General features: G+C 30.6%; 1 protein-coding gene across 2 annotated transcripts; it reads right to left on the bottom strand.

Annotated features, from left to right (window-relative positions):
- Window positions 1-173: 173 nt before the first annotated feature.
- Window positions 174-6426, bottom strand: LOC108473477 (serine/threonine-protein kinase Nek2-like). 2 transcript variants are annotated; one of them, XM_017775052.2, is made up of 15 exons: window positions 5878-6426; window positions 4802-4913; window positions 4594-4660; window positions 4197-4262; window positions 4005-4051; window positions 3842-3887; window positions 3619-3699; window positions 3206-3248; window positions 3071-3120; window positions 2907-2988; window positions 2748-2797; window positions 2091-2164; window positions 1918-1969; window positions 1316-1762; window positions 174-1203 (listed from the first exon to the last, which is right to left on the bottom strand). In XM_017775052.2, the coding sequence occupies exons 2-15, from the start codon at window positions 4885-4887 to the stop codon at window positions 532-534; spliced, it is 1863 nt and encodes a 620-aa protein (XP_017630541.1). In that variant the 5' UTR covers window positions 4888-4913; window positions 5878-6426; the 3' UTR covers window positions 174-531. The 2 variants fall into 2 exon arrangements, with proteins under 2 accessions (XP_017630541.1, XP_052878127.1); XM_053022167.1 differs by lacking the exon at window positions 5878-6426 and adding an exon at window positions 5636-5860.
- Window positions 6427-14634: the final 8208 nt, after the last annotated feature.

Genomic DNA, 14634 nt, shown 5'->3' with positions numbered 1-14634 from the left:
TCTCAAAGCCAATACAAATCAAATTATAATCCCTTAAAAATTATATATAATCCCTATACACATTGTAAGGAACAGTGAGGATGTACTGGTTGGTTAGCCTCTCGGAGTTCTTAGTCCCACAAAAGAATTGTTCTCATATTGGTTAAAATCCCTGGTCATATTTTGAAACAAGATTATAGCTTCCATAAGAAAAGTTCAGGCATCTCATTCCCCTGATTAATAGTTTTGAATGAACATGATGTATCAGTCAGGATTGAGGAAAATAAACAAAAAGTCAATAGGTAGACAATAAGTCCATAACCTATTCGAACCTCATTATCCATATCCGAGAAAACTATGAAACTTGATGCACAAGGGGGAAGAACGACTAGAACCTAGAACTAACAATTAGCATTTGTTTGAAAACAAAATGCCCTGCTACTAAGGTTCTATTGACTGGAATCGTTGCCTAAAATCGGATAAGCTGAACTCTAAAAAATTGGTAAAGATTACAGCTATGGATATGATACAAACGGTGAAGGTTCATCAGCGTTAATCCTCTTGCTTTGCAGTATTCTCTTTAAAACTCTTAGTCAGCCAGATTGCAGTTTCCCTAGGGGACACCTTTCCGGGTCCAAATGGCTTGAGTAGCACACCAAGCTCATCATACCTCTCTTGCTGCAGCAATCTTGCACTAAATTCAAGCAATCCTTCCAATGCCTCAGCACGCTGCTGGAATGATGAGGGGTCAAACCTTCGTCTTCGTGTATCTGATGAGGTGCGGCTAGATGCCCCAGCAGTTGCATTTTGATCAGAGGAGTTAGTTAGAGCATCTCCATCTACCAGAAACGTGCTGCGTTGAATTCCCTGCCATTCATCATCATAATTGAGCTTGCTAGACGTTTGATCACATATTTGAACCGTACATTTGTCTTTTGTGATTGATCGATCAACAAATTGTGGCAAAGCAGAGAAGCCCTTTGCAGATTTTGATGATGGCTTTTCTATGGGGAAGAAAGCATCTTCATATGAGGCTAACGGGAATTCAGCTATCTTATCAATTCGAGGAGCATTGACGGAAACATCTGGTGATTGTATGAGGTGAAGAATACCAGCATTAGATCTACAAGGAGATTCTCGAACTGTATTTCTTGTTGGCAGCGGCAAAGAAGCTCTTCGAGTTGCAGGGAGAGGTTTTTTAACAGGTGTGCGTGAAAAATGAAACTGTAAACACAATGCAGTGAACATTAAAACCCCGGATTTTGAAACAAGAAACTGTTATAACTAGCAGTCTCTATGAATGTGTTGCACAGGAGAGGAGCTTTATAAAATTTACCGAGTCCCGTTTCTTCAAAGGCTCTGTCTTTCTCTTGGGAGTTGCCGAAGCTTTTGTCAGAGAACGTCTTGTAGTTTTGTTGGCACTTGAAACTTTCGAAGTAACTGGCTTGCAAATGACAGTTCCTTCTTCGCTGCTATCAATAGAAAAATTTTGTGACCTCCTATTTGAAAAACCCGGTGTATCCTGATGTATTCCTTTGGTAGAGCAAACAGAATCTTGTTCAGCTCCAGATATGCTAGGATTCAAAGTCCTATCATTACTGAAGGATCGACGCTTCTCCCTGTAAACAGAGAAGCGGGCATCTACAGGATCCGAAAATCTAGTTTTCTTTATATTTGTTTCAGGCCAAAGCACAGGTAAAGTATTCCTTCTAGGATTATTAATTTTAAGATGAACTTTAACAACATAAGATTGAAGGTGTGGATGCCTAAGCAGTTCTTCAGCCTGTAAAAATTGAATATGTACCGCGGATGAGAGGTAATATAGTCAAAACCAAAAACATTCCTGGAACCAATTATATAACAAGTTGCAGTCAAATTCCTAAATATGCTTTTCATACATATATTGGGAGGCATAGAATAGAGGAGAGTTATACATACACTTGGCCTAAGTTCAGGATTCTTGCGCAGCATGCTTTTAACAAGGCTACGGCTGAAAAGAAAATCAAGGTGATAATTAGACCAACATAATTCATCATTTGAAAATCAACAACCTTATAAGTGAAACTCACAAGGCAAAAGCCAGTTATCATAGAAGGAAAAAAGAGGCTTACAAGGCACCGGAATATTTTGTTGGAAGCGGAGCAACTATCGATTTATTGATCTTGTTTATCAAAGCTTGCATATCCTGCTCGAGAGATTTAAGATTATTCGAAAAGGAAAATAAAACAGAGGAACATGATTGATAAACAACGGAATTCTGAAATGCAGAAGTGCCTACTAACGTCTGAGCATCAATTATTACCTAACAGAATACACTCATTAGAGGGATGCAGTGGCATTTTCATATTCACCAACGGAAATGAGTTGCAATCGAAAATTACATCGAAATACCACAAGAAATACATACAACAAATGCTACATGCAGTTTATCTTAGCTGGCCTAGAATTCCTCTTGCAACTGTAACAGTGACAAGCATGCTCGAGAGATGTAAACAAACAACAACTCGAAATATTACAAACTTTATGCTAATAAGGAGGCCCTGTAAACATTTGGAATTGATACAATACAAGAACATTTTTATGCTATTGGAACCCTCTTATTTCATCATCTGAAGCATGTATACACATGATATTTCATAAAGACTATGCGCAAAAGTCAAATCCGTATATTTTCAGAATCCTTGTCTAAGAAAGTCCTAAGCAGACTAACATAAAAGACATATATGCAACAAGCCGCAAATAGTTACAAAAAGGGTAAAAGAACTCACAAATGCTTTAAATGCAGGCTTGAGAGAAGTCATTTCATATATACAGCACCCTGGAAAACATATTTTCAAGTGATATAAGCACAGAGATAAAAATTGTTGAAGACCTATTGAGACTGACCGACACAACACAATTGCATTGTCTGCTGCAAGCGTGTTTACCTAATGACCAGATATCAGACTTAGAACCATAAGGTATATCAGCCAGAAGCTCAGGACACATGTAGCTTGGAGTTCCAACAACCTGAAAAAAAACACGAAAGTATACTCCCTAATCAAGATATGCATTAAATTCTCGAAGGTTAGTTAATCCATATATTACTTACAGAGGACGCAAGATCATCCGAAGTCAAAATTTTGGCGAGTCCAAAATCACCTGCACCGGTGTAGTAACATGTTTGTTAAGAGAAATTGTAATCCCTTTCAAAGGAATTATGTGAAAAAACAATAAAACCACTCACCAAGACGTATGTCCTGATCTTTTGTTAAAAAGATGTTTGAACACTGAAATAAAGAAAAAGAAAATATAAATAGAAGTGACTTGGGGAAACAGCTCAAATCATTGCAAATGATATGGTTGCCTGCAAAACAGGCTGTCTAATAAGGCATCCCTGTAAACATTTTGATACGTCATGAGACCATTATTATGTTATCGGGACCTCTTACTTCACCATCTAAAGCAAGTATACACACTATTTGTACAGACCATATGCAATGATCAAATCTGTATATTTTTGGAATCCTTGTCTAGAAATATCATAAGCATTGGTGAACTGTGATTGTTAGCTGGTGTTTCATTTCTATTAATAAATTTGGTTTAGCAATAAATAAATATAAAACACCATCAGCAAGAGCATAACAGTATGTCACTAACCTTGACATCACGATGAAGAATGTGATTCAAGTGCAAATAGTCAAGAGCCATCAGAAGCTGAACAAGCCATTTGCACAGTTTCTGAACATGAACGTTCAGAGTTATGATTGTTCAATGAATAAAAGTTGTCCAAGAGATGAAAAATAACAATAAAGTTCAACATGAGGCATCTGGAATCGAGTAACAAAAGAACTGAAGTAAAAAGCATGGGAATAAACAAAACCTCTTCTGAGAAAAGCATGCCATTTGCTTTCTTTATGGCTTCAGCCCTGTTTTATACAAGAAATCTTATCATGATTTGCTAAGTTCTCACAAGGTTCTTCAAGTTACAAAAATAAATGCACTACTATCTCATAATCTCAGTATCAGCAAGAAATTGAACTTACATGTCTCCACCTTCACAATAACCTATAATAATGCATACATAGCAACCCTGAAACAAAGACATATGTGAACCCGTGTTAGGCCGTGAATCACCAGGAAGGCTCTGATATTAAGGTCATGACAGTCATGACATATAACTGAGAAGTATATGGGAATAGTGTAAAAAGGGCAAGAATAGAGGCTCATCCATATACCTTTTCCACCCAGGAGTCTTTGTACTCCACAATAAATGGATTTCGGATCTTAGAAATGAGCTCCATCTACATGAACAAATTGAATTGTTAGACTATGGAACCACTTATGCTAAGTTTGTACCAATGAAACAAGATGTAGGGCAGCAACCTTGGACAACAGCTTTGTCCTTCAACATTTTAATTATATATAAAGCAACCCCAAGCCAACTTTTACTTTTCTTTTTCTTTTTTCTTTTTTGCTGTAATGTTTGCCCCAGTTAAATACATAACAAAATCTTGTGTCCTCGGTTAGTACAAAAGGGTTCGGATAGAGTTCCAGTGGAACAGAGTAATGTAAAATATAAAATCATACAAGGAATAAAAACGACCTATGAATACTATATAAAAAGTTACAAACCTCTTGATGTGCAGATCGTCGAGACCTATCAGTCTGGCGGGCAAGACGAATCTTTTTCAGCACATACCTTATTGACAATTAGAAATGAGGGATGATAAGTCCATTGTCAAAAGGTGAATCAAATAACCATGTCTAATTCTTCTTCTTCTCATATATTTCATATGTAATAAAGTTAAAGGACGGCCAAGTGCCATACTAGCAATCTTACTTCTTCTTTTCATGCTTATGCCTCACTAGAAGAGCTGAACCAAAAGCTCCCTTTCCTATTTGCTCTAATACCTCATACTGCTCCATGTTAAAGATGTATTTGACTTCCTTTTCTGGTTTTCACCAAGCAATAAAGTCAGGGCAATCAATATTATTAAATCATTCACAAAAGGTAGAGATGCAAAAGAATATACAGTAATGTCAAACAAACGGAAGATGTACTATCTGTCCAGATGTTGAAATTATGAACAAAGAATCTCTGAAAATTATAAGACAAAAGCATCATTGAAAGAACCAAACTTCACCATACCACAATTTATGATTAAAATGTAAATCAAAGTTGAACATATTATAACACTGAAAAAGTTGGAGTGCCATTTGCACAAGAATACAGGAAGAAAGAGGGCTAATCTAAAATATGTTGGAGTAATTGTAAGACAACAACGTTAAAAAAAGCTTAAAATACATAAATTTCATGTCAGCATCTTGTACAAAAGCCTTGTTTTGGGCACCATCAAGCTAAATTATTTAGTCCAATCCTGAATGGTAGCTCAGCACAGAAGCCATTTTCATTTGCATTAAGCTTAATTGGCTGATGTGAGCTTTCTAAGAAAACATCAAAAGCAGTTGAACAGGAAAAAAAAGATGAAGAGAACAGTGGGAAAAAAAAAAGAAAGAAAGGAAGTATAGAAGTGATAATTTATGCACCACAAAGTTATCAGCTTAAAATCAAGATTTTATTCACTTAGAAAAAACAAAACAAAATAAAAATAAAAACTGCAATAATAGCCTAAGAAAGAACCAAAAATCAGTAACCAAGTCAGAGATAATGCACATTATAAGTAATCTTCCTCCCAGCTTAACAGCACCCAGGAAAAATAAAATAAAAGAATAACAATTGCAATCCCTCATCAAGAAGCCAACTTTCTTGATAAAAAAATCAAGAAAGCACAGAGCTTGGAAAAGGGAAAATGCAGCTTTTATGCATGAGGGGGGAAAAAACCCAATGAACAGTAAAGAAAGAAGAAGAAAAGGAAATCTACAGATTCAGGGAAAAAAAGAGACTGTTCAATGTACCTGAGTGTAGTAGTGATAAAGGGTGTGGAAGTTGTTGATCCAAAGAGATCACAAGGTGAATGTGGACTTACACATTTGAGCAAAAGCTAAAAAAAAAAACAAAAATACTACTGCTTACAATACAAGGAAAGAGGAGAAGAATAACAACAACAACAAGAAGAAGGAGGAGAAGAAGAAGAAGCAAAGGAAGCTGCGGCCTGTTGCAGCTGTTTTTCCATTGGGTTGTTTTTAGTTTCAATGAAGAAAATGACAAACTTGGTAAGAGAGAGACTGGAAGAGTAGATTGGACCACAATATAATGGAGTAATATATTAAATAAAAAAAAAAAACTGGAACAGCTTTTAAGGAAATGAAAAAAAAGAAAGCAGTGTTGGATACTGAGATTAGTTTATATAGATTTAGTTAATGTTAGACAGGGATTTGTTTTGTGAATTATGAAGAGTGGAGGAGTTCATAGTTTCTGTTTAACTTTTGAAAAACACTAGACATAATTTGCTAGAGAAAACAAACAAAGTAGGAACAAAGTTTATGATTAAGACTGCTTTGGAATGAGATTAGAATAAAATATAGCTTTGGTGAATATAATTTGTGATTTTGTTTCTCAGCATAATTTAAGCAATTTAGACATTAGAGATGTTCTTTTATGAAAGAAGACATGAGAGATTTATAAGTTCACTTTATTTGAGTATCATAAATTATTTTATTTGCTCAATAGCATTTCCTATTTTGATCATTAATTTTAATTTTATTATGCATGTAAAAATCGTATATTTAAACTATATGTTTATGTTTAAAAATAATATACAAATGTATGATTTGAAACTAATTATTAATAATATATGAAATATATACGATATTAAAATATTTTTTAGATTAAATTGTAAGTAAAATGGAATTTAAACATATGAATACATTATATTAAGATTACTTAAAGAATACAATTTTTATTAAGTTAAATTGTGATATAATCTCAATCAATAACATTATTAATACTAAAGACTCTCACACACCAAATATATAAAATTATTAAAATAAAATTTTACTAACATGATTGGCATGGGTTTAAATATCATTATATGCATATTTTATTAATTTTTAAATAAAAGATTAAAGTACCCATAAATAATATAATTTACTTTTAATATTAAAGGGACATTGAAGTAATTTTCCTAATTAAATAAAGATCTAGTTGATGAGTAACACCAATTCAATATAGACCTATATAAATACGATAGAAACTTTTTAACTCGAGTTTAATATTAAGAGTTAAATCAACAATTATTTAAAATTTAAATCAACTATTAAATTAAATAGATTATTGGTTTTAAGTTAATCAGTGTAATTATAATTAATTAATTAACTAATTAAAAATTATAAAATATTTAAAATAAAAACATTATAAAATTATAAAATATTGATTTTGACTTGTTACACGTTCTAAATGGTTATTCAGAAACTAATTCAACATTTTGTCCAGTTTAATACACAAATTAATTTCGAATTTAATTGGTCTAGTAAACTCATTCAAACCCAAAATAATATACATTTTATTGAGTAAATAAAATTGTATACATTTTCTCAAAATCATCAAACCCAAAATAGTTTTGGTTAGATACCCAAATTTTGTATGATGCATTTGATTTATAATCCTTAAAATAACAAGTTTTTTTTATTTTTATTTGAGAAAATAGGTAAATTATTTTATTTTATTTTTATTTGTGAGAGAGGAGAGTCATAAATTAAAGTGAATATTGTTGAGAGGAAGAAAAAGATATGGGTCAAAATAGGAATCATGTTAACTCAAAGTAATTGTTTGATATTTTCTTTCTTTTATTTTGTGACTGTCGTGAAAAGGAGAGACCTAAGCATAAACTGAAAGAAGAGTCCGAAAAGAAAAGGGGTTGCTCAGTTAATTTGTCAGCTTTTGTGGGCTTTTTCATAATTTCCCCCTTTTCTTTTCACTTTCACTAAAATTCATTGATTTATTTAGTGATTGAAGGAAGAAAACCGACAACGCGGGGGCCCAACAGCTCCTCCTCTTGATCTGCAATCACGAAGCGGTGCGTTTTTTTCCTCCACCAAATTACAAAAAAAAGCCTCAAGTGTTTAGTGAAATTAGTAAAGCGAAAGGGAGTGTGGTGTTGGGAGTGTGGGTTTGGCGTGTCGGTTTATATATTGTGGGGCCGTAGCGGGTGTGGATAGTTGGGCAAGTGGGTCAGTTTTGCCCCGCTCATATCCAACTTTAATTCTCTTTGGTATATTTAAAAATTTTACCATCAATAATTTATTCATTATTTGACTATTTATGGTATTACAGAACAGAAAAGTTGTAGACTTAGTCTTGAATTGTCAATTTCAAGTCTGCATCTAACATCAATTTCATTCATCCAATTCAATGAATTCTATTTGCTTTTTAATTATTTTACAATGTAAATTCACCACCAATACATTTATTTTTACCTAGGCTTTTGGATAAACACTACATCAACAAACTGTACTTCTTAACATTCCACTTCTTGATGTCGACAATGGGTCTTGATAGTTTAGTGAGGAAACTTACAAAATAATTATAATAATAATAATAGGAGGTGTCTAAATATATATATATATATATATATATATCACCTTGAATAATGGTCTATAATTTAATTTTACTTCAACTATCAAATAGGTTTAATTTTTACCTTAAAAGACGAAAAAATGAAATGAAATGATAAAAAAATTATATTTAAAATTTCAATTAACATCAATCCATTTAATAAATTCAGATTAATTTTCGATTCGTAAATAAAATCCAAAACCCAAGTGCCCCAACAGTCCAACAGCACTAACTAATGTTGTATCTGTTTTTTTTATCCACTAAAAATATGTTGAAAATATGGTAAGTTTGAAAATCGAATAGCTCTTCCAAGATTCCACCGGAATAGATAAACTAATATTTACTAAAAGATAGATAAGTTAATTGGATTTATATGTAAACTGATGGAGTTATTAATTTGAGCATATGCGTTTGTAGGGGAGTGGTACAGAATTATTAAGGGAATTGGATGTTGAGTTTAATTATTTTTTGGGGATGTGTTTGATTTTTGAAGTTAAGTTGTAAGGTATTTTTGATGGGTTGATTCTGCTATAAGATTAAGATTTGAACAGTATATCAATTCACACTGACAGTTTTGAGACAGTTCATGCTTTGTAAAGGAGTTTTACAACTATTTCGATCTCAACATTGGTTAGGCGGGTCCAACAGAAGCTATGAAATTTCGAGCATTGAGAGATTAGACATGTTCCACTGAAAGCTAATTTAATCACTAATCGGATTAACAAGAAATTATTTATGGATATGGAAGGAGTTATATTTTGGCAATTGCCCCTATTGATCTTTTAGAGTTTCTTGAACATGACAAAGTTAATGGTGTTTTTGATTGTATTAGTGTAATTTAATCTTTTATGCTTTATTTCTCACACAAAAAAAAATAAAACAATCTTCTTGTTAAAAATTTTATTTATTTCTATTATTTAAAACTAATATTTGTATATTAATATAAAGTATACATGACATATCATATATAAAAACTAATAAAAATTAATTTACTCTTTAATTTATCATATAAAATTAACTTATTATTTTTTAATAAAAAATAAAATATAATCCAATTTCTATTATAACCATCTCGATGTCCTTGAAGTGGGAGTGGATGCCAAAAATAAAAATCATGAAGTTAAAGAAAGTGTATGCTTGATGAAAAGATGAATTGTCAATGGTCAATTTCTTACGGTGAAACTGCATCCCTAAAAACCAAAGCAAAGCTTGGATAGGTTAGGGGTAGGGTAGGTTTCCTTTCAAGATTCTGATTCGCCATAACCAATTATCCTATCATCAGCCTCGGCCTCGGCAAAAGCAAAGCAGAACTTAAGCGGTATGCTGCCATATTTTGACCAGAACTTGAGCGGTATGCTGCCATAAATGGTCAATATTCTAAGAACATTCAACTTTCTTTTTTCTCTTCTTCCATTGCTTATCAACATATGCATACTAAACTACCAAATTAAGTGAAATGAAGGATAAACTTCTGCGTCTTACTCTTCCAATATTGTCCCACGAGTAGATTGATTTTCTTTATGTCCGTTTAAAAAGTGAGATAAAAGTAGTCATTAAATGGTACATTTAAAATTTTTTAGATTAACGGAAAATTTATTATTATTGTTAGAGAATACGATATTATTTTGGTTTAAATTCCATTAATGATGAGACATTCAGGTCATTTGATCTTTTTAATTTTTGGGATTCAACCAAATATTTAGTGGACAAATTTTAAAGGCTTTTATTAAAAGAGACGATCGACCTTCAATTATTTTCTTATCGCACTTTTTGGAATCCCTTACAATCGAGATAACTTATATCTTTTTTGAAAATTCGACACTTGTTGATGAAGTAGCTTAAGTCAGTTGATTAATAAATTGAAGAGAGTTTTAGATAGTCTAATATCCTCCCATCAAACTGCTTCACAATGCGATCAAGGTAAAGAAAAAAAGATAAGGATATCCTTGTAAGTTTTGAAACTTGATGAGTAAAACTTGTGGTAGGATTAGTTGAAAATTCATTGAAGCAATTCTAAAGGTTGATGGATTTAGTGTTAATTGGATTAGGCTCATTATGTAATGTGTATCGGCAGTTGGAGGGACTTAAAACAACCTTACCTTATTGTTCTTTGTCAAAATATATCGTCTGTTATGCTCTCCGAGGTAGAAGATGAGGACACCATTAAAGCAATAAATATTGCAAGAGACGCGAGATGATTGTTTTCATGTTTATTCATGTTGTGCAATTAGTCATTTCAATTATTATTTCATCAACATAATATACACATAAAATTAAATAAGAAAATTTCATAAAATTTATTCTCAAGCTACAACAACCTCTCGTCATGCCAAATTGGAAAAATACACTAAAATAAACTAGAATAGCGAATAAAAAAAAACTTTTAAGTTACATTTAAAATGGTAAAAAAAATACTATGAAAAGTGAGGTTCCTATGTACAAATTAAATGGGAAATGCAGGAAAATGGGTGAGCCGACCAACTTGTTTAATGGAGTTACGTAAAGCCCGTGAAGTGTGATAAAGAGCTTAACTTTTACGTGATAAGAGTCAATGAGGGTGCAAGTCTCAACTACTTTGGTCATGATAATGCATTTGGATCTTTTAAAGCTGTGACCTAAATAAAGTAAATGAGATGGGCAGTTTGTAATATGAATTTTTAGAATTTTGGGAAAGAAAAATCATACGTAAAATTGCCTAAAAATTTATCTAAAATGAATTTTGGTTAAATTGATACATATATTTTCATTATATCATTTATTTTATTCTGATGTATCTTATAATTAAAAAGCTATCCATAATAAATAAAAAATAATCAAAGAAATAAATGGAACAATTTTTTTATAAATTATAGAAAGAGAACAAAGCCTTAACAACAATATGATTAATGCAACTCAAATTCAAGTAACATTTGGGATGGTGAACACACGATTATTAGGTCAACACATGAAGTTTGTAAATGAAGTAATTTAATCTTTTATTATTGATATCGAAAAAAATGATAAATATCTAAATAATTAAATCTTTTAAATTAAGTGGGACAATTTAATTCCTATACCATTCAAAAGAGAGCAGACAATTATCATTGAATAGAATAATAACTATTTAAGTTTGTAAAAATTGATGTGACGAAAAGAGAAAGGGTTAAATATAATTGTGAAGAGTATCTATACGTGACTACCCTTATGATTGTATTTTAAAAATTAAAAAGAAAAAAAAAAAAAAAAAAATATATATATATATATATATATATATATATAACTGGTCGACTTTTCATTTTCGAATAATGTAGGTTTGAATCAATGTTGTCCTAAAAATATTTTTAAAATTTTAATTTAAAAATATAAATATATAAAATAATTTTAAATCTTTTAATTTATAATAAATTTTACAGTGTAATAATTTTATTTTTGAATCTATATAAACTATTTTTATAGTTCAAAAAATCTTATTGTTTTATATTTTTCAATATACAAAATAATGAATCTAAAAAATTCTCAAATTTTAATATTTTTATTACTTTAATAAAGAAAGAACTTTTTTGGCTTCATCAATGTTTCAATAAGAAAAACTTCTAGAACTGAACTTTTAAGAAATTTTTATATTTTATTTTAACTTGACATTACTATTTGTTACCACAAAACTTTTTTTAACATTAATCTCGTTATAAGTTATTATTATATCTATTTTTTATACAATATCTAGAATTACTTATTATCTCTATCCAACATTTAAATAGGAAGATAATGTGCTTCAGCACATTCGAATCAATGACATCTTGCACCGACAACAATGCCGATACCAATCGATTTAAGACTTAACCGGCCACATAAACTTTTTTAATGAAAAGCACATTGGGGGTAATGCAAAACAACATTGAAGTTTAAGACTCCGTTTGTTTCAACGTAAAAACTTTTGAGGAAAATATTTTTAGCCTTTTCCGATGTTTGTTTCATGTAAAATAGAATGATAAACATAAAAGATTTTCAGACCAACATAAATTTACCCCTTAGTTCCATAAAATGTCTTATCAAATTTTTTTTCATAAGACATCTTCCAAACTGATAAGACTCTATTCACTGTAACACCCCCATACTCGACCTAAACATCGGGTCAAAGCATTGGGATATTACATTCTCTACTACATTCTTCACTTATCAAATATTTTCTTATAAACTTTCATAACTATTCAACTTAGTCCTTTTTGTCATAAAAATTCAATATTCACTAATTAATCATATTAATTAATTTTCTTTCTTGTTAGATTTTAATCACATAATTTATCTCAATATCTTGTTCCACATATCAAATTTCTATGTACTTCACTTCTATTATTTCGTCCACAAATTTTCTCAAGTTTAACAATTTAGTCCTTGATATCATAAAAATTCCATATTTTCTACAATTTCACTTTTATAGTACTTTATACATATTCCATCATCTCATAACACATTCATTAAACTTTTACCATAATTTTCTTATTCCCATATTAACTTGTTTCACACTTAAACCTTTGTACATTTTTCAATTTAGTCCCTATTGCCATGTAATTTATTTTTCAACATATAAGCACTTCAATCAAATAATTCATTATAATATATTGCTTCACATGAAAAAATTTTATGCATATCACTTGTCTTGTTTCAATTATAAATTTCATAAAGTTTACAATTTAATCTTTAGCATCATGAAGATTCACTATTTATTATAATTTCACATTAACATCACTTTGTAATCAATTCACTACTTACCATAATCTCAAATATATGTTTGTTTAATTGAAAACAACTTTTATGAGATATTTTTAGGAATTTGTCAAATAACAAAAAAATATTTTACACGGATTCATCCAAACACTAGAAAATATTTAGTAAGTCATTTTCTAAAAATCTTTTTTTTTTTGGAAAGCCATTTTAAATAAAACAAATGGAACCTAAATACAAAAATTGATTGAAAAATTCGTTGAGCACCAACCTAAAAATCAAAATCAAAACATAAACAATTTAAAAAAGGAAAAGGAATTGGGTACATATACACTTGAAATGAATTATGTTAATCTTTATTGTGATGAGGTGACCACTAGACACTAATGAAAAGGAAAGGAAGAAGTCAAAATAAAAAAGGTGCAAGGAGAAAAAGGGTCTTTACATAATTTAAAAAGAACATTAGGCTTGAATCTTGGATGTAGTTCCCTATTGTTTGCCATTAAGGCATGACTGGTCTTAATCATTGCATAATCATTTCCTCCTTTAGTTTTTAAATCATCATTCCCCTTATCCTTGTATTAATCACTATATATATTTATGGAACACCCAAATAGTAAAGTGGTACCCAACGAAGTTTAAAAGATTAAGTCAGCTTTGGCATCTTTGCACTATTTAATAAGCTTTTGTTCCAATGTTGTAGTTGGCTAATAAGAAACAAAAAGAAAATTGTTGCACTGTTTAGGTATTGATAATAAAAAATAAAAAATAAAAAGGTTGGTGTTGTTTGTCATGTAACATGTTAAAAGTCTAACACAATTATTTGAACATGTTTTAATGAACAAATTAGGCGGTGTTTAGTGTTTAAGCACTTCGTTGAAAGGAAACAAAAGTCAAGTGTTGGGAGGCAGTGGCACAACTTCTTGTAGTTGACAAAGATTGAGATTTCAGTCCATGTAAGAGGTGGTGGGCATGTTGGGCTATGATTTTGATATGAGGGGAGAATTCTATTTACAAGGTTACAATGTCTTTATCCATTCATTTTTTATATAATTTATTTCTACATAAACACACATCACAGATAGAATTGCTCATGGTCGGGACTAATAAAATTTTAGATTCGATTGATAGGTCTAAGCTTGGTCTGGCTCAAAAAATAAGTCTAAATTTTTGTCCAAACTTGATCTGGCCGTATTAAAAAATTATTTTATTTTTTATATAAAAAAATTAAAAATATAATACATTAAAAATACTAAAAACATTAAAATAAATGTTTCTCAATAAATTTAAAATAAATTTTAAAAGTATTTATACTTAAATAACACTAAGATAAATATAATTTAATAAGCAAACGCCTCTAAAATAATAGCAAAATTCATAATAAAATAAGAGTTATACAATATTCAAACAATAACAAAAAAAAAAGAGTAGCAAGGACAATAAAACAGTGAGAAAAA

This window comes from Gossypium arboreum, chromosome 11 (assembly GCF_025698485.1).
Source record: "Gossypium arboreum isolate Shixiya-1 chromosome 11, ASM2569848v2, whole genome shotgun sequence".
Taxonomy (NCBI): domain Eukaryota; kingdom Viridiplantae; phylum Streptophyta; class Magnoliopsida; order Malvales; family Malvaceae; genus Gossypium; species Gossypium arboreum.
Note: the sequence above shows the minus strand (reverse complement) of the source record. Positions and strands in the feature narration are given on the sequence as shown.